At 41.5% G+C, this 27,865-nt stretch overlaps 1 protein-coding gene across 4 annotated transcripts in view; it reads right to left on the minus strand.

Annotated features, from left to right (window-relative positions):
- Nucleotides 1–373: 373 nt before the first annotated feature.
- RSPH10B (radial spoke head 10 homolog B) overlaps nt 374–27,865 on the minus strand; it is a 232,302-nt gene continuing 204,810 nt past the window's right edge. For 2 of the 4 annotated variants that reach the window (XM_069210150.1, XM_069210151.1), the window contains exons 20-21: nt 14,300–14,480; nt 759–1,131 (exon numbers count right to left, since the gene is read on the minus strand). In XM_069210150.1, coding sequence (XP_069066251.1) covers nt 897–1,131; nt 14,300–14,480 — 416 coding nt within the window. In that variant the 3' untranslated portion in view covers nt 759–896. Of the gene's footprint in view, nt 1,132–14,299; nt 14,481–27,865 lie in introns of all 4 variants that reach the window. The other 2 variants (XM_069210152.1, XM_069210149.1) reach the window with 2 other exon arrangements.

A 27,865-nucleotide genomic window follows, 5' to 3' on the forward strand; every position in this document is an offset into this window, starting at 1 on the left:
CGCACAACAGGCATCAGTACAGTAAGTACTATTGTTTGCCTGCAGTGCAAGTTTACTGAAAAAGTGTTACAGGGACGTGAGGTAGGCAGAGACAGTTGGACTTTTTGTCAGCCTGTGTTGGCTGAAAATAAGTGGAGGGGTTATAATAACCTCATTACATTATGAGTCAGGCATTAGTAACTCTGAACTGCCTTTTCCCTCATTAAGTGGCCTCCAAATTCGCACTGGCGCCCTGACTTAGCCGGGAAGTTGATAGCGGTTAACAACATAGGCAGAGGGCATTAACCACTGTCTTTATTCTGAACGCGATGGTTAAGTGATCAGAGTTTCCATGTCAAAATCGCAGTTATAAATAAAACACAAAACAGTATTTAATTTAAAATGTGTCTTTTTTAAATTCAGATTGGCGATGCAAAGTGCGTGTGCCATTATTTAGGGGTACACTATATGTAAATAAATTACATGTTCCGCCTGTGAATTGTTACACTAAAGACTCTTTCAGCGTTGACCGTAACGGCAGACCCGTTCGTCAAAATTGTTGCATTTGGATCAGCAAGCCTCATATTCTATATGATTTTGAAACCTTCTCAAAGACGTCTCTGGATCGGAACCCATCCTATTTATGTTTAAAAGTGCACAAGAAAGATTCCCACACGGGAATTCTCGAAAACGAAAATATGAAATATAAACAGACAGTAGTATGTACATACCATATATGTTTGGCAATTCACAGCCTATAGAAACGTAGTTTGTGGCGTCAAGGATTTTTTCCCCCTGAATTTGTAAACTAATAATGCTAGAAACAAATTAAACAATATTGAACATTTTAAAAAACTGTTAAAGAAGAGTGTTTCTATATAGGGTGGTCTTCCTGGGGGCGCGTGCTGTGTTTATTTTTATTTCCTCTTCTTCCTGCCAGCTGCGCCCGCCTGTTTAGCGCCCGCAGGTGGCGCGGGGTGCGCCGCGGGCTCTTCCTTCGTCGGTGTCGATGTCCGGCTGCCCCTTCTCTCTTCCGCGCCTTCTTTCGCCACATTCAACGCCTCGGCGGCAGCTGCTGCAGCGGCCGCTCGCTCGGCCTCTTCCTCCGCCATTCTGGCCTGCTGAGCCTCTGCTTTCTTCAAAGCTCTAACTCTGAAACAGACGATATATATATTTGTCAATAAAATATTAATATTTGGGCATGTACTAATACCGAAAGAAACACATATTGCAGTGTATTTCTGCAAAGGCTAAAGTAAACCAAGTACTAGTGCAATTATCTGTTACTTTACTCCTGGTGGTTGAATTACAGACCAGAAAATACATCCAAGCAGTAAGCAGTGTCAATCCTTTCCTAAAATAAGTTTGCTGGTTAGGTGTCACTCACTTCAGGCAACCAATGGTAAGCGGTATAAATGACTTCAGAGCCTAAACAGCAGGACCTGACCCAAGCAGATCCCTGCCAGACAGAAGTGCGCCTCGAGACAGGAATACGCAGGCCAGCACGTTTATTTAAAAGAGCTGCGCAACACAAGGGCGCCAACTGATGCCCAGGACATAACTGCACACGCACTAGAATGTTCAGCTTGTAAATATGATAACTTAGCAAAATACCAACCACATACCAAAAAAAGCATCAAAGTTGTAATTTTGTTAGCAGTTTCTTGAAGTATTTAAGTTCTGTTCTTTACATGTTATTTGATAATTCGACAATTTAAGTACATGAAGTGAGAACATTTACTCACATTTCATACTCAACTAGATGCAAACAATGGGCAAGTGAATTACGTGTGATATTCTTGCTCTTGATGTGTAGTTTTAGTTTCTGTGAATATTAAAGAATACCACACGTTACCCTTCAGCAGTTGTCATGTAGAGGGGTGCCTTTAGTACAAATGTCACAAAGACCCTGTTGTATCGCCTTTGCTCTGTGTCGCAGCGCTTAGCACAGAGATAAAACTGCATTTTCTTTTTTTATCGGGGCAGGGTAAAGACTGACTTGCATGTGGCTGGGTCGAACTTCAGGTGGCATGGTCAGCCAAAGAACAATGGGTTAGAATGCGTCCCGAGTGATCTCCATTGGTTAGACTTATGGCAAGCATTACTCCTATCACCTTTTGTGTTGTTGATATGTCGCCCAAAGTGACAGGACTATGCTCAATAGAACTAAGCCACACACAACTGATGAGCTCAGGTCTAGGTGAAACTGATCTTGGGTTGCTTGTATTCCAATTCAGTGAGAGCCTGGGAGTTCTGGCTGGACTGTTCCTATTGGAACAAGGTCAAGACTGATTTGTACATGGCTGGGGGCAAACTGAGGTAGCATTGTGGACAAAAGAACAATGGGTTGTAGTGCAACCTTGAAAGATTGCCAGTGGTTAGAATTATTGCAAGCATTCTTCCCACCACCTTTTGTGTTGTTGATATCTCGCCCTAAGTGGCAAGGGTATGCTCAGATGTGGGCCCTGTGCTCACTGTGGCACTAGAACCAATCATCAGCCTCAATAACAGTGAAACCAGTCATCGGTTGCTTGTGTTCCAGTTAAGGGAGGACCTTGCTTCGCAGTTCGAGCTGGACTATTCTTACTGGAGGCACATCAAGACTGATCTGCATATGGCTGGGTCCACACTATGGTGGCATTTTAGGCAAAAGACCAATGGGTTCGAATGTTACCATAAGGGATTGCCAGTGTTTAGGCTTATTGCAAGCTTTCCTCCCATCAACTTTTGAATTGTTGAGATACATCCTATGACTTTTTAAACCTTTTTTTTCCCTTTTGGACTACAGCAGAGAGATATACTTAATAAAAATATATATGCCAATCTATTCAGAGTAACTGCTCTACTAGAGTCTTTGCTTCTTCAGAATTATGGTCCCTCCCCACACTCAACAATGGAAATGAAGAGTAGACTACACTCACTGCATCTATATATACAATACAATATGCATGCCCAAAACATCTAAAGTTAAAGTTGATGGTGATGTAATAGTTGATACACAACAAAGCCTAAAACATAGGAAATGTACAAAATTAGATGCTACTACTTTACACTTTCCTCCCACCCGCCATACTCACTATACCTTATCTCCCACTTCCACCATACTCTCTTTAAAATATGAAACATGCTTTAAGACAAACACTACAACATTATATAAAGTATAATCGCACAAGCTACACCCATAATAAATAATGGACACTCACATTTGCAAAAAGAAAAAACTTTAAAAAGTACTAGGTACACTCATATATAACGTTCTTCATTAAGTGTACGATTACACCTCATGACCATAACACCGAACAAAATGTTAATGCTCTCAAGCTCTGATACTTTCACAAACTTTTTGCAGTCACCATTTAATTTCTGTGTGGTTCTTATTACTTAGTGAGATAATCATACCAACTCTTACTTTCATCAAAATATTTATTTAGTCCCTCGTGAACATCTGATTTCAGCCACCCCCAATAGATGGTGGAGGTGGGAGACTGACAGCATTCTGAGAAAGGTGACAGCTGCTGTAGCGCCCTCTTCACATTGTAAACAGTGTGATGGCTCAGCTGTCACATATCCTGGACCTCCTTGGGTGTGACTTGGTCCTGACCACAGAGGACAGCAGCAGACCTCAGCTTAGTGAACCCTAGCCTAGCTCAGTGATACCCAGAGTGGTTCACTAAACCACATCCAGCAAGCCTTTTCCCACCTGTTCCAGCCCAATAACAAGCAATTAGACTGTTGAGCCCAGTCCAACTAACCAATTCCTCTTCAGCCCTGTTGACTGACACTTTAGTAATTCTACTCCCCAACCTCCCCCAGTGACAACTACTTAGACCTTATAAAGCCCTCCTTTCTGGCACATTAAAACCATGCTCAGTGATTTTGAGTCTGGCCAAGTGACAATTCTCAAACCTAGTGCAGCCTAGAGGATCCCAGTCCAGTGCAGACCAGTTCAGTAACTGAGACCAATTGAATCACTCATAGTTTACCCCAGTGGCCTCCAAACCAGCCCACAGTTCCCCATCCCAGAAGCTCCCAGTTCGCACTTGTGACATCTACTGGTCAAGCCTAGGCTCCACATTGACAAGTACCAAAAACAAGATGCAAAGGGGCATATTTATACTCTGTTTGCACCGAATGTGCTTCAAAAGTTTTGACACACATTCGGTGCAAACCATGCCCCATATTTATACTTTGGCGCCCTACCCCGCGGACGTCAAAATTCCATCATGTGCGTCATTTTTTGGAAGCGGGAAACCGCCTTGCGTTAATGATATGCAAGGTAGGCATTCCCTTCCAAAAAATGACTTTAAGGCCTGTGCGCCTTATTTATCCCCTAGCGTCATTTTGACGCACAGGAGACGGTGGGCCTTAAAAAACGTCGCACAGCCTGATTCGCGCCGTTTTTTAACGCCTGGGTCAGAGCAGGTGTTAAGGTATCTGTGGGCTCAGAAGGAGTCCAGAGGTGCCCTCCCCTGCCCCCAGGGACACCCCCTGCCACCCTCACCCACCCCTGGAGGACACCCATGGATGGGGGGACCCATCCCAGGGAAGTAGAGGTAAGTTTAGGTACGTATTTTTTAAACTTTTTGTTAAAGTGGCATAGGGGGCCTGATTTGGGCCCCCCTACATGCCACTATGCCCAATAACCATGCCCAGGGGACATAAGTCCCCTGGGCATGGCCATTGGGCAAGGGGGCATGACTCCTGTCTTTGCTAAGACAGGAGTCATGTCAATGGGAATTGTGCGTAAAAAAAAATGGCGCAAGTCATTTTAGCCTCAGACCTGACTTGCACCATTGTTTGACGCACAACCCCCATTTTCCCTTACGCCGGCGCTGCCTGGTGTGAGTAATTTTTTTTTACTCAGACCAGTCCGCAGCGCCGGCTAACGTCATTCCATAAATAAGGCGCCCGCATGGCGCGTTAGAATGGCGTTAGCCGGCGGTGACATTTTTGACGCACAACTGCGTTGGCGCAGTTGTGCGTCAAAAAGTATAAATATGGCCCAAAGTGTACAGAATGGCATTTGTTTATTTTGGCTGTGAGTCCCGTAGACAGTCCTGGCTTTTTGCTGAAGAGTGAACTCCTTTAAACAAATGCTGTTCTTCTGAATGAAGGAGTTCAGCTGCAATCACATTTGAAATCAAGGCAGTACTGTGCACTAAAAGTAGCTGTAGTAAACTTTGTATGGGGGCTGTTATAACTCACTCCTGCTATTACACTAACTTTCTTCTACTTATGCCTGCTCTTACTCCTACTAAATAATATTTACTCCTACTCTTACTTCTGCTTACTCATACTCACTCCTGCTCTTTCTTCTACTGCTGCTTACTGCATCCTTCTCTTACCCCTACCTACCCACACTCATTCCTACTTCTACTCACTAATTACTCCTATTTTACCACAAGCTACTTCTATTATCCCTACACTCACACCTATTGACACCTATTGTCACTTCTACTAAGGTCTCATTCATATCGAAAATATCTTCCCCAACTAAAGCCTACTCTTACTCATTCTCTCTTAGCATTCGCCTATTCATACAGTGACCCCAATATATTTCTACTCTTACTCCCACTTGCTCATACCTCCTTATTTATTCCTATATTTGCTCTTCATTATGTCTACATTTCTCCTACTTACACCTACTCATAGTCTACTGTTACTTCTGGTTATACCTCCTTGCTCCCACTCCTACTTATTTGTACTTACCTCTACTTATTTCTGGTCTTACTCATACTCACTCCTATTTGCAACCAATATTGGTCCTATAATTGCCTATTCTTAATCCTATTTAAATTCCTTCTTATTCTTATTACAGATGCTCTTGTACATACCCCAATTTACTTCTAATGATAATTACTCTTACACCTACTATCTTTTTATCTTAGTCTTAATTATGTCCACTTTTATTCCTACTCTTACTTCGGCCTACTTACACCTACTCATCCTATGCCTATTACATCCATCATCTCCATGTGTCCATCTGTCCTAATCCAAGCACCTTCCATCCATCCATCCGCACGCAAGCATTCATCATTGAACTCACAACCTAGCATCATTCATCCATCCACCCACAATTGCATTCACCCAGCAAAGCAACCACAATATTACAATGCCTAAGAACGAAGACATTGAATATTTCATAAGACCCGCCCCCTTGTTCAAAGGTGGGATGGGGGGGAGGTACCCTCACCTCAAATTGTTCAAGTGTGGAGGATGGGGATGTAACTTCCACAACAATCCCACAATTTGTCGAAGATAAGGATCTGTATATTTCCCCTGTCCTCCAATGCCCCCCTCCCCAAAAGTGAGAACTGGATCTTTCCAGTTGTGAAATGATGTTTTTTAAATTTCTCACTAAGATTGCAAACAGCAGGAGAAATAAAAAAAAAAAATCACATGGGGGTTCTTGCACAGCCATCCCGTTAAAAATTAAGCACTTAGGGCCAGATTTAAGAGAAAATGACAGTGCGCGTTTCTGGTCCAAATTTGGCAGTGTCGCGCACCGTATTTTCAAAACGCAGGGATGCGCTGTATTTACTAGAATACGGCACCCCCCTGTTTTTCCCCCTGCGCCCGCGCTAACTATGCTGCTGTGCGCCAACACAGCAACCTTTGCACCATAGTGCAAAGATGGCTACGTTGAGGGGGAGATTATTTTTGTGCCGGAAGGAACAACTTCCTGCACAGAAACGATCTTAAATGGCTATTTGCTCTTTCTAGAAAGAGCAAAAAACAAGGAGAAATTAAAGCATTTCTCCATGTTTCAGCATGGTAACGCCACCCCTGAGGTGGGGTTAGATTTTGACGCTGCCTCAGGTTTACGAAAACTCATAAATCTGGGGCAGCGTCAAAATGCAGTGGGTGTTGCTGTGGCATGCCCACAGCAACACCCAGTGCATTCTCTATCCAAGCAAAGTGCTGTGTGTGAAGGGGCCGTATATACAAGGTGGTGTTAAGCCACAAAAAATGACTTAACGCCACCTTGTAAATAGGGTGCAGTGCATAGCGCCACTGAGGCATCACTAGAAGTAACGCTCCAGTGGCGCTAGGGGCTCTTAAATATTCCCCTCAAGACCTTATCCTCCTATGCCTGCCAAAGAGTGAAAGGGTTCAATATTGGGGAACAATCCCCTATCTTGTCCAAGGGCAGGTGTTGTATAAATACCCATCCCCTTTTTTTGCCCAGTGTTGGGTTGTCAATTTGCTCCTTTTTAGGTCTCACCTAGGCAGTGCATGTGATGTTCATCCGAGACATGCTGTAATCTACTGTAATCTACTCTTTGGGCTTAAAACCCAACCACTCTTTTGATTGGTGACTTCGAGGGTCCACTGTAAATTCTTGCTTGTAAGTGATTATTTCTTCTTATTATGTCCTTCCATTTTCGTGTGTTGCTACCGCCCATGGAGCACCACCGTATTACTTGTAGGCTTTCTCCTTTCAGCATTTGTGTTTCTTTGTGCGCATTATTTTTTATTTGGGGTTCTGTTCCTGTTTAATGAAGGTTCCCTTTTCATTCTATGCCGTGTTGATGAAGCTTTAATTTGTCGTGTGGTGTTTAGTTCAGCAGCATGGTAATATTTGGGTTTAGCGAGTCTGCATCATTCTCTCCCATGTCGGTGAATCTTCAAGTCTTTTTTTTTGGCCTGTTGCTTGTTGCCTCTCTGAGTTTTTTAGGAAGTTCCCACCCCTCACTCTGCATTTTGGCTCTCTGACCCACCCTGCACTACAACGTCGTCCTCACACAATAGACCTAGCGCTCTAAGCCGTAACAATGGTTGTAGCACTAAAAGTTAATGCATGTTGAATTGCATATTTTGTGTTCTGGATCCTTGTAAGAAAAATAACAAATAAACCGTGAAAATAAATTTGGGATAGAAGGAACAACATAATTTCGTCACTCTCTTTTGCCGAATTTGCAAGAGCATAAGACAGCCTTATCTGCAAATCCCGATCAGTTGTGTAGTAATTGGTTGGAGGTTACACTCTGGTGTGGCTCTGTGAGAAGTGGATAACTGTAATACTAAAGAAGAACTGATGTTTTTCTCTCCTTGAGGAAGGATTAAAAAAGTGCACCCCATTCCTTTCACTAATACTGGTCTCTCATCCTCTGTGCCAGGACTTCAGAGGCTTCCACAATAATAAAATAAAAATAAAAAACACACCCTTGGGTTATCTTGGTTCTTCCGACTCTCAGAAGATAAAACATCCTTGAAGTAGTATCAGCGGCCATTAAGATTCAATGCAAACAAACGCCTGTTCCATTTAAATGCGAGTGTTTCAGAAAACAATCATTTTATAGGTAGGCTTGTTTGATAACTTGTTTTGTAAAAGTGAAATCTTAAGGCAGTCTTCATGGCGACTCAGGCCCATACGTTTTAACAGCCAGTCAATCACCATAAAAATACCATTGTAAACTGTGTTGAACCTGAATGGCCGCTGTGACTACTTTAAGGATGTTTTATCTGCTGATGTCGATGGGGTTTTCTAGGAGAGTTAGAAAACCCAAGATAACCTGATTGTGTGTTTTTTAAGAGTGACTATATCACTGTCGATGCCTCAGAAGTCTTTGGTGTGCTCTAGATGATTATAGCTAGGAAAGTAAAACCATGCTCTTTATGGTGCATTTTGAAGAGCAATGTAAAAAAGCCAATAGTTACTCTATTCTAACTTATCGTGTTGCAGTTCAACAGAAGATTGATTCCATTTGAAACAAATGCAACAAACGTCCCAGTATTCCAGTCCAAGATGGACACCTCCCATTTCATTAAATTGTATTTAGTAAATGTGCCCGCTTTTTAAAGCCAACAAATAGGTGTTTGTTAAATGTTTTTATAGCTTATTGTTTGGTAAAATCGGCATGAACTTTAAATCAAGGCAAAGGCCACTCTGTAAGTTTGTCTAAAAAAAAAATTAAAAAAAGCAGATGGCTTCACTTTTTTTCCTCAAAATGAGTAGAGTGAGCAGAAAAAGGGTAGAATTATAGTGCCATGTGGTTCACTACAACAACAATTGCTGAACAAAGACAAGGTATTATTAATAAGGTACAATTCCACAACTAACAATTCCAATCCAACCCACATAATTCCACTCCACACACATCCGCTCTACTCCAAACCAAAACACATGGGTAAAAGGAATTGTCATTTACAACACCAATAACTCTAACAAGCAAATGCAAGACGAGTGCATGCAAATACTTGTTTACTATTGCCAGCTCAACAGGACAGGGGTTAAAAGCACCGGCACAAAGGAATTATCAGCTGCATAGCTGGCCTGTGTAGAGTTTTCAACAGATAAGCAAAACAGATATGAGCTGTAATGGCACCCTTTCATCTTCATTTTGTAAGGGGGTTGTGACATTTACGAACATATCAAAAGGCAGCAATAAGCAGTCATAGAATGCCTTCACTGACAAAGACATTAGGGTAACGGAGGGCTGTGAGAGTTCACAACAGTTCAGCGTGTTTCTATACAAGTGAAATGAGGGCAACAGTTAGCTCTCACAGCCCACCTTCACTGCCACATAAATGAGGAAAGAGGTCTGTGACTGTTCATGTATAGCTTCTTCTTATCTGCAAGCATGGCATATATGAGCTATCAAAGCCCACATTCACTCGAATTGCTATGACTGTGGAGGAAGACTGTAAAAGCCCTCAATGGGTTTGTGCCCCAAACATCTCCACCCAGACACAGGGAGAGGGTAGGCTACAAGGTGGGAAAGGTCTGCCTTATTTTTAGCCTAGCCTTGCTATTAGGCAAAGCCGGGGATAAGAGGGCAAATTTCATCCAAAGCCCTTGAGCAAGGTAGGGGGAGAATAAAAAAAAGTAAGGCTGTTTCAACAATAATGCTATTTTAATTAATTGCAGCTTAATAGGTAAAAAAGACAGAGGAGCAGGGACACAAGATGAGTGGGTAGCTTTAGTATGTCCCTATCCTCAGCAGCTGCACAATGGTACAGGCTATAGATAGCCGGGAGTTACACCTGTACATTGCTCGTGAGTTGGGCACCGGCCATCTTCTCCTGCTACCCCTGCCCCACAGGTCCATGGTCCACCAAATATCCCCTCATCACCTTGCCCTTATGCAAGTAAATGGTCCAAAAGTATCACACTAGCAGTATTTTTATCTGCTAGACACTATGCCTGCATATTCTGTTTTGTAATTAGTCCTGCCAGATGCTTGTGTTTAGTGGCTGACGGCAAACTTTAAAACTGCACATGTTTTTGGTATTTCATTTTTTAAAGCCCTTTTAATCTAAGTTTTACTAGTTTACTTTTTACATTCTTATCAGCATTTCATTTCTGGCGCGCTCCTGTAACATCCGGCATATTTTGTAGTATTTTGGAGACATTTGCCTCAATTTTTCCCACTGGCACCAGGTCCCTTTCTGGTCCGCCATCTTGGGATACGGTCTAGTTGTTGGCCTTATCAAACACCTACCCCTATTTAGAGGCTCATCGGCCGAGCCCGCAGCGGACATGCCAAAGGTGCACCAAAGGCAAGCCCGTCTGCACCCGTCCGAGCCCGGCAGAGACCAGAGGCGATCCGGAATGCCCAATTTACTACAAATAGACTAAATTGCTCTAGACAAGACCTATTAGCACTTAATAATCCCCCTCAAGGCACTGCCCACTAGACTATACACCCGGACTCTCCCACGATGACATGTAATGTCTGTGCCTGGACCCTTCAAGATACTTGCCCTGTGTCTATCAGCAACTCAGAGGGACAATCAGTTACATTTCTATTACTTAATTGTCGGTCTTTCCCAGCCCACTATATACAAATCTCTTCCCTGTTAGAAAACTATCTTCCTGATGCTCTATTCCTAACAGAAACCTGGCTTAATGAGGGGGCACTTTTAGAGGTGGCTATGGCATTACTACAAGATTACTCTATCCACCGACTAGATAGGCTCCATACTAAAGGTGGAGGGATTGCCATTATCTACAAGAACTCGATCAAGTGCTCTGCCTATTCCTGACTGTGAATGTCTGTCCTTCTCTCTAGCTCTGAATGCCACTTATACTCCATCGGGACTACTTATCTATCACCCCCCGGGCCCTCATGGGAAATTTTTACAAGCCCTTCCTGATGCAATAGCAGGCCTGTCCTGTAAAACTTCCAACTTTACAATCTTGGGCGACTTTAACATCCACGCAGACGATGAGGACTGTCCCACAACCAAGTCCCTACTATCTGAACTAGCCCCATTAGATCTTACACAGCTGATTAAAGGCCCTACTCATATAAAAGGCCATACTATCGATCTAGTCTTTAGCAACCTCCCTAGTTTAATGTCTCATACCCCTCTTCCACTTATTTGGACTGATCACTATTTGGTGTCTTTTATGTTTCCTGTTCCCCTTCCCTCCTCTCACCATATTCCAAGGAAAGCGTCCCTCCGTCAATGGTCCAAACTCACTCACACAGACTGGCTAAAGACTTTACCTCTTTTACAACCTACCTGTAATGAATCTGGTTCTTGCACAATAGATGAATTTAATAACTGGATCTCGACTTCTTTAGATACCGTATTACCTGTGAGGATGGTCATCCGTAAAGCTAGCCATAAGATCAAACCATGGTTCACCCCCCAATTGCTCCAACAAAAAAAGAAGTGTAAGCAACTTTAAAGAAAGTGGAGAAAGAATTATGATATCGCTTCTAAAACTCAATACAGGGAGGCAATTAGGCTATTCCATGGGGAAATCAAATTAGCTCAGGCAGCATTTTACGCATCTAGAATTGAGCAGTCCGCCAACTCCCCCAAAGAGATCTTTATGATTCTCAAAGAACTGACTCAGGACCCTCAGTAGACAATCTTGTGGAGGCCTCTATAGCCCACAGTAATGATCAGGCACTCTTTTTTCAAAAGAAAATTGCAGATATTTATTTAACATTTCCGCCTAACCACTCCCAAAATATAGAGTGACATTCAGATAACAACTTTCAACTACTTAGAGCTACTTTTGCTTCCTTTCAACCTACATCTGAAGCATTAGTCACTAACTATCTGTGTACCATAAAATCTGGATCCCCTTTGGATTCTGTCCATTGCATGTATTATCCTCTGTCTCAACCACAATCTCACCCATTTTAAATGATATATTGAACCGTATCCTAACCTCTGGCCTTGTGCCACAGCCCCTGAAACATGTAGTTGTTAAACCCCTACTAAAAAGAACTAAACCTGATCCTGCTCTCCTCTCCAACTATAGGCCAATTGCCCTCCTTCCTATTGTATAAAAAAGTATGGAAAACATGTTAATAAGCAATTATCAAGTTTCCTTGAAGATCACAAGCTTCTCCATCCTTCACAAATGGGATTCAGACCACAACATAGTACAGAGTCAGCTCTGCTAGCAGTTGTGGAAGACACTCAAAAACTACTGGACTCAGGCGGACTTTCAGCCATCATTCTACTTGATCTCAGTGCTGCTTTCGACACAGTGGATCATAATATATTGCTTCAAAGACTCTCGGCTGTAGGAATTAAGGGCACTACGTTAAATTGGTTGTCCTCTTTCTTGAAAGGTAGAACTTTCCAAGTTATGGATCGAACGTACCTCTCCAATACGCTTCCCCTCACTTGCGGGGCCCCTCAGGGCTCCTCGTTGAGTCCCACTCTTTTTAATGTTTACATGCTTCCTTTAGCTTAAATTGTCGAGCCTCATGGTCTTTCCTTGGTGTCTTATGCAGCCGACACCCAGCTGGTAGTATCTGTCTCTCTAATACCAGCAACACTTCTCATTCCAATCTATCTTTGTGCCCTGCGGATATTGCTTGATGGATGGCTCTTTCTAAGCTTAAACTGAACAATGAGAAATCTGAAATAATGATAGTTGGAAATCCAGCTCTTCTCAAGTCTCCTTCTTTGGCCCTTGAAGACCTTAAAAAGTTTCCTTCACCTAAGGAAAACATAAAACGCTTGGGTTTTTGGCTAGATTTGCACCTTTTGATGGTCTCTCAATCAAAAATACTTGCTGCATCCTGTTTAGGCATACTGAGGTCCCTGAGGAAAATTCTTCATATTCTTCCTTTTATTGCCAGAAGGCTTATCATTCAAGCTCTGATCTTGTCTCGCAAGACTATGGTAACTCTCTTTTCCTCAGCTCCCCCAGCTATGTAATAAAGAGACTGCAGGTTGTGCAGAATGCAGCTGCACGCCTGCTCATGAACACACCTAGACAGCTGTCGGCTATACCAGCCTTGGCCTCTCTCCACTGGCTTCCAATTAAGCTACGGATTAATTTCAAGGCTATCTGCATGACACGCAAAGCCCTTCATAATAAAGGTCCCATGTTCCTTAGGAAGAATATCAAGCCCTACGTACCTCAGAGGGCACTTAGGTCTTCATCTGCCTTCTTGGTAACCATACCTCGTTTTAAGAAAGCAATTTGGGGTGGCAGTTCTTTCTTAGTTAAAGCCGCATATCTCTGGAATTCGTTCCCTCTGGATCTCCGGCAGGAAAAATTGGAATTCCCATTTCGGAAGAAGCTGAAGACATTCTTGTTCACATCTTAGATCTTGCTGGAGTCTAGTTTTCCTCTCTAGCTCTGGGCAGCCTCCGGGTAGCTATGCGCTTTACAAATCCATTAAACTAAACTAAACCGTTGGACAACACAGGACACTGTAATACATTTTCTCCCACTTTACTTATCAGGACACATTAGACAGGGTAGGGGCGAATGCATTTTCATCTCCTTCCCCTTGTTGAACCAGAAGGTGTATGTAATCATGTAATTTTAACCCATTGAGGAGGATAGTACAACAGAGGGGAAGAGTATATATATATTTACACGTCCCTTGGAAAAAATCGGTCTGTCACAAATTTCTACGCCCATAATTGAACATGGGAATATGGCACCAAGGCAGCTGAACCCTGCTGTGATCTTTATATTTTTTCACCCAGCCCCAGAACAAGGCAAGGGGAGTGAGGTACATACTACTACCCATTGTGATTTATTCAGAACCCCTCTCCTCTGCCCCTGTGTAGGCTACAAGCAATGGGAGTAAAGTTCTAGGAGTGATCAGTACTTTAGCAATACAGTCAACTCACATCTATATGTAGACATTCAGGTGTGTTGTTCACATTACAGTACTAGACTTTAGGGTGGTAATTTATGAAACCCCATTTTTTTTCAAAGAGTTTTTTTGTGAGAAAGATATTTTAATATTGTGAGAAAAGTGTTATCAGCATATTTCACATACTTCATCTTTCACTTCCTTTACTGCACACACATCTATCACTCACAGTATAGGAAAAGCAAGCATATCAATATGTGTGTAGAACCGCAACAATCAACTCTTACTTGGCTTCTTCCTCGTCTTTTATAGCCATCAGCCGCTCAAGTTCGGCCAAACGAATGTTATTCTTGGGTATTTCTTCTTTCAAAAGTTCTGCTTGCTCTTGGGCAGGAAAGAACGTTTTCTCAAAAAATATGTATATTTGACTTAGCCAATAAGCAAACTTGACTTCTTGGCTAACTGGGTCTGTAATGCAACAAAACCACAATTGTAAGAACAAGAATGTACAAAACGTTTATTACATTCCAGGAAAAACAAAGTCTCACAATTAAATGTAACAATGAAGAGAATAAAAAGTCACTCATCCCTAATTCTTTGTTCCTGTTCTTTGTATTGTAATTGATTTCCTCCATTTTGAACATTCAGCCCTGTCTGTGATGGCAGTGGGGTACAAACTGAGCTGCTAGTCTTGTACTGACACAATGTCTCTTTATTATGACAGTACACCTTAAGAGGCATAATAATCTCATCTCAGTGTTTCGCCATCCATGTAGATTCCCAAATACTTTCAGACAATCACATAAGACAGCAGACTGATATAACAAAGCAACAGTGACTAGGATGACTGTGCCTGGTGAAAGTCACATGAACACACAAGCTAATAGATTACCTTTATCCCACGAACCTGTGTATTTCAGACAGAGAAGAGTTGGACATGTCAAAGTAGAGGCAAACTGTTTCTTTTGAACACTGGTATGCAAAAAATATCTTAAGGGCTATAAGGTGCAAGGGTATGTACACAAGCAGGATAGGAATATTGATGTATAATAAATACTGTTAATAGCTACAGAATATAGAAAGAGGCAAAATAGAAACTTTTATCATTTCAGATCATACATGTGTCTTTGTAACTTGTCATCTAGGCATCCCTTGTCTGATTCCCAAACTATGGAAGATGTACGAGGAGTCAATCTTGGATCCTGAATTTCCTCAAACATTAAGAAGTCTGTTGTCCTTTTTAACCTGGAAAATAAAAGCTCTTGATGGTCTGTAGGGATATTTTAGGACGCACTTAAAGCTGCATCTAGAGATGTAAAGATTTCATTAAAAATAGTTAAAAATAAATCCAATGATGCAGCAGTAGACAAACCGGATAAGGAAATAAAACAACTGGAAACAAATTATCTTAAATGTAAATACAACAAAACAGAACATAAATTATTCAATATTAAGTATGAATATAATAGTGCACAAAGTGGAAGGGTGGCTTCTAAAAGTTTGGAAAATTACCTAAAATATTAGATAATAATAAAAATTAAAAAGTCAAAATGTGTGAACTCACTGCGCCAGATGCATTTGACATATTCAACAAGAAGTCATGGGTTTGTCTTTGTTTGGTGCTTAATAAATTCTATTTTGGGGACCATTTTATAAAAATGGTGATGGCGTAGTATATAATTTTTTTTTTTTTAAAGATTCGGCTAGATTCAGTTTATCTACAGTAGAAGATCCAAGCTAACTGTCTGTGCCAATGTCCTCTGTGTAAGTTTAATCTAAAATTAAACTACACAATGCAGACATTTAATAAATTCTGGAAACTAAAAATGGCCATCTCAAAACTTGGGCACCTTATTCATCCAGAATTCCAGATCTCTTGCTGATTTTGTCTGGATGAGACTACTTAGTCTAGAAAATGTACAGATGTTTAGCATTCCAAACCTCTGAAGTAAACAGTAAAGCCCACAGAGACGTATTGTTCACTTTGAATAGGCTGATTGTAGAGCAATGATCCCAGATTTGGAAATCTTCCTTTAGTGCAAAAATATTTCCAACCCTGGTGTAAACCTGGGTTCAATGTCTTTTCAAATTAGACTCCAGCTGACATTGTCACTCCACAAAAGGAGATCTCATGTGTGTGATATTTGAGTGTGACCTGATCTATGCTCTATGGAAAAGATTCCAAGATTATACAAAGATTTTCCATCTTTATTTGGATATTGACCCAAGAATGTTTGCCTAGGTATAAACTCTGTTCAAACAGCACCAAGTAGGAAGAGTTGTATCTTTTAGATGTGTTCCTACTAAGGGTATTAAAACAACTCTCTCGAAATCCAAAAATACCAAGAGTGTTTCTTTATCTAGAAGAAGGGAATCAATTTGCAACCTCTATAGTGAAGAAAGGACTACCCTCAACTCTCAGATTTGGTGAACAACTGGTGGACTCTGTAGACCAACCTGGATTGTTCCCAGTTATCGATAGGGAACTAATCTGGATTTACATCTATCAAAATATAACCGATCATAATCCATGACTGCACAAGTGCCTACTATGTCCTTGGTTGTACTCTTCCTCCTTCTCTAAGATCCTAATAGAACAACAACTCCAGCTTCTGGGTTCCTTGCCTATTTGTTGTTTCTATTTTGTTACTTCAACCTGTACTTGTTAATGTCTATATATCTCTATGGTGCCATAATAGCTCCCCTTGATCGTATAAGAATGGGTTAATTTCTTTGACTCTCTTATAGTTTAAGTTTAGATAGACGCTACCAAATAAGAACACGTTTACTATTACAATATTACTACATATACAGTATTTGGAATATGGTTCATAAAGAAAGTGCATGATGTTCAGTGACGTGCTTGGTGATGTTTTATGCAATCAGTTACTATAATTCCAATAAAAAAATGAAATAAAAAAAACAGCTCTAAAATGTGAAGAGTTTATATCAAGGCTGAAGACAGATGTTGATGTTGACAGGGATGAGTTTCTATTCTCTATGGGTAATTTTATTTTAGTAAAATGATGGATGTTTATATTCAATGTCCTGACAGTTCAATAAATATATAATGCACCATTTTGTCTGCAACAATAAATGTGACACACGATTACAAAGGTGTTTCCAGTGAAGTTACTCTGATAAAAGAGCGCTTAGCTGCAAGACATTTTAAAGTCTTCAAACACATGAAAGTATATGAATACATTTTAACATACTTGTTGCACATTAGTATGGAAATCATGTATTAAATAAACAGTAACTAGTTTGATAAGAACATGGAAAAAAGTATTGTGTTTTATAAGAAGCTGCACACCATTTAAGGGCCTTTGCAGGGGCCATCAATAACAGAATGTCTTGTTGTTAGGTACTCCCAAAAATCTATCATGCCTTAAAGAGGGATCCACAAAGTAATGACTGCAAAAGGCTTGAGAAGCAGCCCGCATTCCATCTTGCAGATATCTCATATATGACAAAGATTCTACCAGTTCTGGTGGAATTAATATAAAGCCTTTTAGAGACATGAAACATAAAGATTTTGTAATGTGATGGAGGAGGCAACTTATGTATTATGTCTTCTTGTTAGTTTTATCACAGCACAGTGCACAATAGCTTTGGTTCCCTCCTGACAAAACAACCGAACTTCAGCGACTTTAAGATTTCATAGGGTTTCATCAAAATGAGATGAATGAGGTTCTGGATAAGAAACAGGTACACCTATATATTGACTGAAGGGAAAACCTCATAACACACTTTACATGTTAATCAATATTGTTAGTTGTTGGCTCTTCATGTATTAAATCTGCCTGCCTATCCTGCCATAAGTAACAGACACGAAGATGGCCATTTTGCATATCTGTTGAGGAGTGTCACAGGACAGAGTTGGATGAAAAGGTCTATACTTTATGAGAGCTAAACCAAATTCAAATTCCACTGATACACATGCTCCTTAAAGAAAGTATAAAAGTAAATCTCCCCTTCACAATTTCTCTTCATATTTCTGCAGAAATAAAGATTGTCAAACATGTCCAGGTTGTGTACACAGCGTGAATGTAGAATTTGCAGTAATTGACTTAATTATTTTTCCCACTAGATACATCTGATTGGGTGCAACATCAAAACGATGAAGTGTGAAGAGAACAACAGCAATAGACCATAATGCATTCGTTTAGTGGTTATTCCTGTCATTTTCGAACTTTATATAGAAATGGAATGTATGTTGCTACCCTCAAACCTGACAGGTGTCAGGTACTGTTTCTGTGTGTTGGGTATTATAACACACACCACTATTTATTACCCTTTAACTCTAGAAGATTTTCATTCATTGTATTCAGGGATATTTAAGTAAATTGAATTAACATTGGAGGTTGACATTATGACTTAATAGCTATTGGGGTAGGTCAATCCAAGGTTTTAAACTTCTTTCCTCCAGAGCTCTGAATGCAGTATATATTCTGGCCCTATTCACTTTGAGGCATTTGAATATTTAATGTGCTGATATATTTTTATTTTATTTATAGTGGACTGTCAGCAGCCTGGGCTAAAATCCAAAAACGAATGCAAATTGAACTCCCCCTGTGTTTCCATGCCCACTTATCACTGTTGTTACCACATTGTAAATGTCAGGGCAAACTCAGTGCCCGTGGTAACAATGCAGCAGTCCGTATTGTTGTCTCAATCTGTTATTAAGGTGTAAAAAACCCAGGAGTACTAGGTACATATACTTTTGCACTGTGGTGTTTTTGAGTCCGTTTTTCCTCTTTAGTGCTGATTTTTAAATGTACATACACTAACATTTTAACAACAATACCAACAACTACTGTTTTAGTGAGGCCACTAGGTACAGTAATATCTGAACTCTGATCACATTAAAGAGTGTCTATGTAACATAGTATATCACACTGATATTCATGACAATAAAAAAAGACTACTTCATGAGGACTGTTGTTTCCCTATAGAGTGGAATAATTGATGGATAGGGGGCAGAAAAGATTGGTGTGGTACTTGCATGTACTCCATGTGATTGGCTGAATTAAGCAGAGGGGCACAGGATCAGGGTCTGATGATATTACTTCCAGCATATGGGATCTGAACTCCATTGATCTACTGACGTAAGACAGCAAAGTACGGACCCTGCTAAGTTATGCAGTGTTTATTTACGTACATGAACATATATGTCTTATGAACCGATTCTTATAAAAAATGACAAATGTATGCAAATACTGATAATAAAAAGAAAGATATAGTGGTAATAGTGCTACATGTTAACATAAATCATTTACAAAGCAAATATTAATAGCTGTGATCAGATCCTGTACTTGGTAGATATTCAATTGATGTAATTTAAAACACGTAGCTAAGCCTTGAGACTTTAGGCAGGGAAAGGGCCCTCCTAGAGATGAAAATGTGTCTAGTGGTGAAGGGCATTGATGCACTTGCCCTTTCCTGGGAGGCTGAGTGTGGATGTCCAGTGTAGGCACTATCGGGGCTTACCTAAAACCTTATTTGATACTACATAAAGAAGTACTACAGCAGTATTACTCACATACTATACATTTCTATTCCAACCCACAGACAGAGTCCTCCATACCAGCTATGCAGAGGACTCCGCACACATAGGTCTGTATTTTAGTAGTAAATGTGGGAAGGACAGGTGGAGTGGCTGGAAAATTGGGAGTACTTACTTCTAAATGGGAGTCGTTTAGGAGGGTAACGACAGGTTTGGCGAAGGAAAGGTAAATACAAACACCCATCCACACACAAAAAGAGTCCATTCCTATTCACAGACTGCATTTCCAAAATTACAACAGCCAAAAAGTTCCCAAACAGCCCAGCCTTGGAGTAAGTCCAGCTACAAACATGAATACTCACAGGTACAGCAACACACTCACACAGAAAATAATTGAGGTAGGGACTCAGAATAATATCCCAAAGTAAATAATGTTAAATAAATTGAATTGTTTTGGCTTTTAAACTAAATATATATACACTTTAATTAATGCTAAAATGTATATAATTATGAAATAATTATCATATTATAAAATTAAATAATACAAATTTTACTCTTACAATTAGATTAAACCTTTTAAATTATTGTTAAACATTTTTAAATTATATACCTTAATTTGAAACATAACTTGCATTAGATGTTTATACATAGTAAATAAAGACTAAACATTTTACGGTATGTGTTTTCTTTTTCAAAATTATTCTTTAGGCAATATTGTTTAAAATAAATAAATGTTTTTCACTTAATTATTTATGTATACATATTTATATAATGTTCTGTAACATATCTAGTTTTAAAATAAATAGTAACAATTATTTTCCATTAATGTTCTACAATAAAATGTTTAATGAATTGTTTTATAGTTTATTAAAGTTTTTTTTTTTTTAATCCTGTTACTTTTCCATTGGGAGTCGTCCACCACGTTGGCAGAGGATTCAACCTACATGTAAAAGGTTATAAGTAGTATCTTTACATTTGTAACTCCTTGTATAAGAGACTCCACCAGAGGATGGAGACATGTAAGTCTGCATCGTGGAGTAACGTTACACTCAGAAATTGTGAACAGCAAACAAGAGTAAAGTTACTACTAGGTGCAGCATTAGATTTATGTTGGAGTAAAGTTAAGCTGTACATTTACCTTTGTGCAGATGTTCTTACCACCAGATTGCACCAGGGCTTTTCTACTCAACTTGCCAGCTGACAGAGTGCCGTGGAATAGCGGTTTATCAGTTTAGTCCCTCTTTTGGGGAGGGATGGATGGATTGGGGGAATGAATGGTTGATCTACAAATGTTTGTAATTTCACCTTTTCTATCTGTATTTTGCCTCTCTTCTTTCTCTTCTCTTCCTCGATAAGGTCCACCAGGACTTGTGGTGGCTTTTGATAATTAGGCAGTAAGCCTAATCCCTCGGTGGTTGCCTGAAGATTTTAGGAATGAAGGTCTCTTTCCATTATATATACCAAGTGACGTATTTATAATGAGTAAAGTTCCTTGTTTACTCTGAAAAGTGAGGGTTGACATTTGCACTGCTTACATTTGCTAAAAATGTTTGTTTACTTTCCTTGTTGATGAATAAAAAATGTTAACTTGAACACGAAGGTAAGAAACATCTGGTCAGAAGCGATCATTTGAAATTCATTTTTGCAGAGCTTTGACAAATGCCCCTTTATTCGTGTAGAAAAGCAATACACCCTTAGGCTTGTAAGATTTTTTTTGCGAAACGTAATGCAGGGTTGACGGATTGCCTCCTTGACGCTTCTGTTTTTACCCTGTACAATAATCATCTGTTTCTAAGTATTAAAACACATGTGTTTCAGGGAGGAGAAAACATGGCATCTGGTGCCATATATTTGTATTGCCACATAAGCTGTCTTGTCAGCAATGAAGAATGTATGTCTCCTTTCATTCACAAATGTATAAATAGCATTGCTGAAGTGGATTAGAGACTTGGGACATGTTTGCCTTGCGCCTGGATCGCTCTGCACGCCGTGACTGTGTGAAAACTCCCATCATGTCAAGGACACCTAGGGGCATATTTATACTCCGTTTGCGCCGAAATTGAGTCGTTTTTTTCGACGCAATTTCGACGCAAAACTAGCTCCATATTTATACTTTGGTGTTAGACGCATCTAGCGCCAAAGTTCATGGAGTTAGCGTAATTTTTTGGCGTGAACACCTTCCTTGCGTTAATGAGATGCAAGGGAGACGTTCCCGTCTAAAAAATCGACTCCGAGGCAGGTGCGTGGGATTTATACTCCCGGGCAAAAATCACGCCCGGGAGTGGGCAAGTCTAAAAAACCCGCTTTAGCGCCAGATTTTAACGCCTGGGTCAGGGCAGGCGTTAAGGGACCTGTGGGCCCAGAGGTGCCCCCCCATGCCCCCAGGGACCCCCCCTGCCACCCTTGCCCACCCCAGGAGGACACCCAAGGATGGAGGGACCCATCCCACGGACATTCAGGTAAGTTCAGGTACGTATATATATTTTTTTTAAAAAAAAATTTTGGGCATAGGGGGGCCTGATTTGTGCCCCCCTACATGCCACAATGCCCAATGACCATGCCCAGGGGACAGAAGTCCCCTGGGCATGGCCATTGGGCAAGGGGGCATGACTCCTGTCTTTACTAAGACAGGAGTCATGTTAATGGGGGATGGGCGTCGTGAAAAAATGGCGCAAATCAGGTTAAGTCGATTTTTTTGACTCAACCTGACTTGCCCCATTTTAAGACGCCCATACGCCATTTTCCCCAACGCCGGCGCTGCCTGGTGTACGTGGTTTTTTTCCACGCACACCAGGCAGCGCCGGTCGGCTAACGCCGGCTAACGCCGGCTAACGCCGGCTAACGTCATTGAATAAATACGGCGCCCGCATGGCGCTTCAGAATGGCGTTAGCCGGCGCTAATTTTTTTGACGCTAAACTGCGTTGGCGCAGTTTAGCGTCAAAAAGTATAAATACGGGCCCTAGCATCTGAGTTCTAGAGAGGAACCTCCATGTGAGGGGGTCAGTTCCTGGACCCACATTCGTGACAGCACTTTCCCTGAGCCACCATGGCATGATGCACCTGCCATCACTGAGTATTCCTCAGAATAAACTCTCATCCTGTGGACAAGAGTGAATTCGGGAATACCTGAGTCGCAGTGAGGAATGGGGAACTCGATTTAAGTGCTGTGTTGCTAGGAGTGAACCTTCAACTCCATTAAAATATCCTCAAGCTCAAAGAGTTGGGGTGGAAGCCATGCTGCCCACGCCTTACACTGCTTCAGCAATGCAACTGTACTTCCTATTACAGGCATTGGCGTCACATGGCGAGTGATGTCAATTTTCAATTTCTACCATTTTAATGACCTGATGCTAGTGTAGTGTTCTTATTGCCATCTATCTAAATTACAATTTTGCCACTAATCAGATACTCACTAAACAGCCACCTCAATCAGTAAATAATGCCTGTGGTTGAATTAACAGGATCAGACTAAACAAGCAAAGCACTTGACGACCTTTACAGTAAAACTAACACCTCAAAATGGTTTGAACATAATTACTATATCCAATACATAATATGTTAACATAGGGTCACATCTGTACTTTTTACCAATATTTTGCCACGTGTTTCCAAATATCTCTTGTCACAGATGTACATTTGTTTTATTCTTGTTTCAGTGTTCTATCTATCAAATATAGTGTACCTCCAGCTTCCTGAGCCCTGAATCCTACCCAGCACATATGATGGCAGTCCCCCGTGTTCTACCACTGGCAACATGGAGACCAATAGTCTTGTGACCTTTAGTCACCTTCCCTTGAATATCCGGCTTTAACAAGGAATCATCAGTCAGACTTCGTGGTTAGGTTGATGAGGAAAGGTCAGTCTGCTTGTACAGATGTGTGACTTCCTACTCCAGAACCTTCCTTTTCTAGGTATTGTACTTTCCTTCTATTGTTTTATCCACTTTCGGCAGAAACATTTTTAGATTGTGTCGTGTTATGTGTTCCCTTTCTCCACTCTGAGAAGCTCTTATAGATATCACCTTCTGCATCACTGTACAAGCCTTCTTCCTCTTTTAGGTTAATGAGGGCAGTGGCCAGCCGCCCAGCATCCAGCACACCACACTGATTCTTCCCAAAGCCAACTCTCAAGCATCTGCTCACGTTATCACATCTGTCCTATATACAGAAATCATCTCTGGCAGACCCTCAAGAAAAGCATCAGATTTAGGTTTATGTGCATCATTCACAAATCCATTCACAAACAAATCTAAATACCAAGCAATCAACCTCTCCTTCAGCAGGCCCACTCAGGGCACCAACTATCTGGCCCCACCATCGGGAACAATCTTCCTTACTTAAGTTCACATATGCCTTACCTTTGGGAAAGTTCTCCAGAATCTTCTCGGCGACCTCAATAGATGAGTATGCCACAACAAATTAATACACTGTCAGAACCTGTGACTGATCTAATTAAGTGTTTTGATCAATGAAATTTCACCCAACTGCTTCTGTGAATGTTTCTCTGTGCTCACATAACTGACAAGTAGTGGTATGTGAGGCTGGCGTCTTTGTACAGTGCTTCATTGCTTCCAAGGCCTTAGTACCCACTATAGAAATAATGAATAAAACACATAACTGAAGCTTGACAATTCAGTATCAACAACCTCATCCGTCTAGCATATTGACCATCTTTCCTGGCATGTATCCACCCAAGTCAAACATTCACATCAGGCTACAAAAACAAGAAAACACATTCCAAACTGCTTTGCCATTACTATAAACGTCCCTGAACTAATGACCAATGAACTAGTGACGAGATACACTGGAGCAAGTATGTTATTCAATAATTTTGCTTCACTTTAAAAGGCATTTACCATATTCCCATTACAGAGAACTAAGCCACAAACCTAATATCCAGTTCTTTAATTTAATCTTTCTGACTGATATTCAGCTAGACAATACTTCCCAAATAAAGGAGTTTATTACTCTCCTACATTTACTGACCCCAACCATCAGACTGGGATAAAATATCAGGAAGTCATGTTGTCCTTATTCTTATACCCTGTGAACTACTTACATGGATTCCGTACTCACAGTTTGCATTGCTAACCTGCACAAAACCTGGCAATGGAACCACAAAAAGACAATAATGGCAAACTGTTTTTCTGACTTATTTGGAAAAAGAACCACATTCACTACCTCCCTGTGGCTCAGTTGCCAGTGGATTATTTCTATTAGGCTCCTGAGTTTCCAAGTATTTGGATCTCAAGGTCTAATCTCTAACAACTATAAATACGGCATAGATCTGCCCTTATAACCCGGATTTCAGTGAAGTGGGAATGGTACTGCTCCCTAGGCTGAATCTGGTTCATCCACAACAAATTTCTAATCTGAGCAACCCAAATTTATAGAATTTCATAACAGGTAACCTCCTTTATGGATGAGTATAAGCAAACATCTTACAAACACTGTTTCAATCACCTAGGCTACACAGTTGAAATCTTCATATTACTCCCACTTGGAACTGTCATGAAGCTCTGAAAGAACCATTGTTAATTTTGCAAATAACTGGCTCTGCCCGCTAGGTAAAGGGGATTGGATAGTGGTCAGTGTGCATCCAATCCACCATCAGCCTCAAAACCCTGGAGGTCTGTCCAACTGACATCACCAGCAGATGCCCTCCATGTTAGCAAAACTAAGGGGCACATTTAAGAGCCCCTAGCACCACCGGAGGGTCACTTTTAGTGACGCTCCAGTGGCCCTATGCCCTGCGCCGTATTTACAACATGGCGTTAGGCCACTTTTTGTGGCTTAATGCCACCCCGTAAATACAGGCCCTTCACACGCAGCCCTTTGCATGGAAGAAGCGTGCAATGGGTGTTGCTGTGGGCGTGCCACAGCAAAACCAATTGCATTTTGACTCTGCCTCAGATTTACAAGATTTCATAAACCTGAGGCAGCGCCAAAATCTAAGCCACCCCTTTCTGCAGCATGCATAGAAAGAGCAAAATGCCAGACATGATTGTTTATGTGGAGGACGGTATCCCTTCCTGCACATAAACAATCATTCAAAAATGATAATTTGGTACTTCTATGTGTGCTGTATCCTGCAGCACACACAGAAGTGCCAAATCACCATTAGTGATTGTTTATGTGCAGGAAGGGACACCTTCCACACATAAACAATCACACCCCTCACCGCAAACATCCTTGCACGATTGTGCAAGGATGCCTGCATTGGCGTAGACAGCTTAATTTAGGCCCAGCGTAGGGGACAACATAGGGGTGCGCCATGTTCAATTAAATATGGTGCATCCCTGCGTTGTAAAAATGACGGAGCACGGCACTGCCAATTTTGGTGCAGTGTTGCGCTCCGTCATTTTCTTTTAAATATGGGCCTAAGTTCTACCAATGAACAATACCTGCCTACATTTTTTAGAAGGCCAAATTGCTTGTTTTCCTGCTACATTTCGTCTATGCTCCTGTCGCTGCTAGAACATAGCCAATCTTCTTTCCAGGTTGCAGTGATTTTCAGTAGAAAAAAAAAGTATTGCTTTCAAAGCACTTTGTACAGCACATAGAGCTGCTCATCAATCAGGTCCCTCCATTTTAGGCCCATATGCCCCACAGATCCCCTCAACCTATAACTACCTACTAATTCCAATCTTAAACCATCTCGATATTTGCTGCAAGACTTTGGCACAGATAGCAACTCCCCATTCATTCCACTCAAAATCATATTCACTTTCATTAATTAATCCCACTGCACCAAGACATGTATGTGGCAACTGCACACGTAAAAAACAGCATAATTAATGCTGCTGGACATTACCAAACCATGTCATTTCCTTCCTGAAAGTGACCTGATTCAGCATTCCTTACTGAGCACATTTAAATCCTGTTGCTCAAACAGATTTTCAGTAGGCCGTATAATCCCTCGTCCCTTCCTGCCTCAATAGAGCAAGCTGAGCTCTGATAAGATTGCTCCCCCTTACAGCCCTTATGTAGGAAGTTGGCTCTGTATGCACTATTTCAAAGTAAGGAATAGTATGCACAGAGTCCAAGGGTTCCCCTTAGAGGTAAGATAGTGGCAAAAAGAGATAATACTAATGCTCTATTTTGTGGTAGTGTGGTCGAGCAGTAGGCTTATCAAAGGAGTAGTGTTAAGCATTTGTTGTACATACACACAGGCAATAAATGAGGAACACACACTCAGAGACAAATCCAGCCAATAGGTTTTGTTATAGAAAAATATCTTTTCTTAGTTTATTTTAAGAACCACAGGTTCAAATTCTACATGTAATATCTCATTTGAAAGGTATTGCAGGTAAGTACTTTAGGAACTTTGAATCATTACATTAGCATGTATACTTTTCACATAAAACACAATAAGCTGTTTTAAAAGTGGACACAGTGCAATTCTCACAGTTCCTGGGGGAGGTAAAGTAATGTTAGTTTTAACAGGTAAGTAAGTCACTTACAGGTTTCAGTTTTGGGTCCAAGGTAGCCCACCGTTGGGGGTTCAGAGCAACCCCAAAGTTATCACACCAGCAGCTCAGGGCCGGTCAGGTGCAAAGGTCAAAGAGGTCCCCAAACCGCATAGGCTTCAATGGAGAGAAGGGGGTGCCCCGGTTCCAGTCTGCCAGCAGGTAAGTACCCGCGTCTTCGGAGGGCAGACCAGGGGGGTTTTGTAGGGCACCGGGGGGGACACAAGTTCACACAAAAAGTACACCCTCAGCGGCACTGGGGCGGCCGGGTGCAGTGTAGAAACAAGCGTCGGGTTTTCAATGTAAATCAATGAGAGACCAAGGGATCTCTTCAGCGTTGCAGGCAGGCAAGGGGGGGGCTCCTCGGGGTAGCCACCACCTGGACAAGGGAGCGGGCTTCCTGGGGGTCACTCCTGCACAGGAGTTCCGTTCCTTTAGGTGCTGGGGGCTGCGGGTGCAGGGTCTTTTCCAGCCGTCGGGAAATGGAGTTCAGGCAGTCGCGGTCAGGGGGAGCCTCGGGATTCCCTCTGCAGGCGTCGCTGTGGGGGCTCAGGGGGGACAACTTTGGTTACTCACGGACTCGGAGTCGCCGGAGGGTCCTCCCTGAGGTGTTGGTTCTCCACCAGTCGAGTCGGGGTCGCCGGGTGCAGTGTTGCAAGTCTCACGCTTCTTGCGGGGAGTTGCAGGGGTCTTTAAATCTGCTCCTTGAAACAAAGTTGCAGTTCTTTTGGAGCAGTGTCTTTCGTGAAGCAGGGCAGTCCTCAGAGGATTCAGAGGTCGCTGGTCCCTAGGAAAGCGTCGCTGGAGCAGGTTTCTTTGGAAGGCAGGAGACAGGCCGGTGAGTCTGGGGCCAAAGCAGTTGGTGTCTTCTGTTCTTC

This window comes from Pleurodeles waltl, chromosome 10 (genome assembly GCF_031143425.1).
Source record: "Pleurodeles waltl isolate 20211129_DDA chromosome 10, aPleWal1.hap1.20221129, whole genome shotgun sequence".
Classification (NCBI taxonomy): Eukaryota; Metazoa; Chordata; class Amphibia; order Caudata; family Salamandridae; genus Pleurodeles; species Pleurodeles waltl.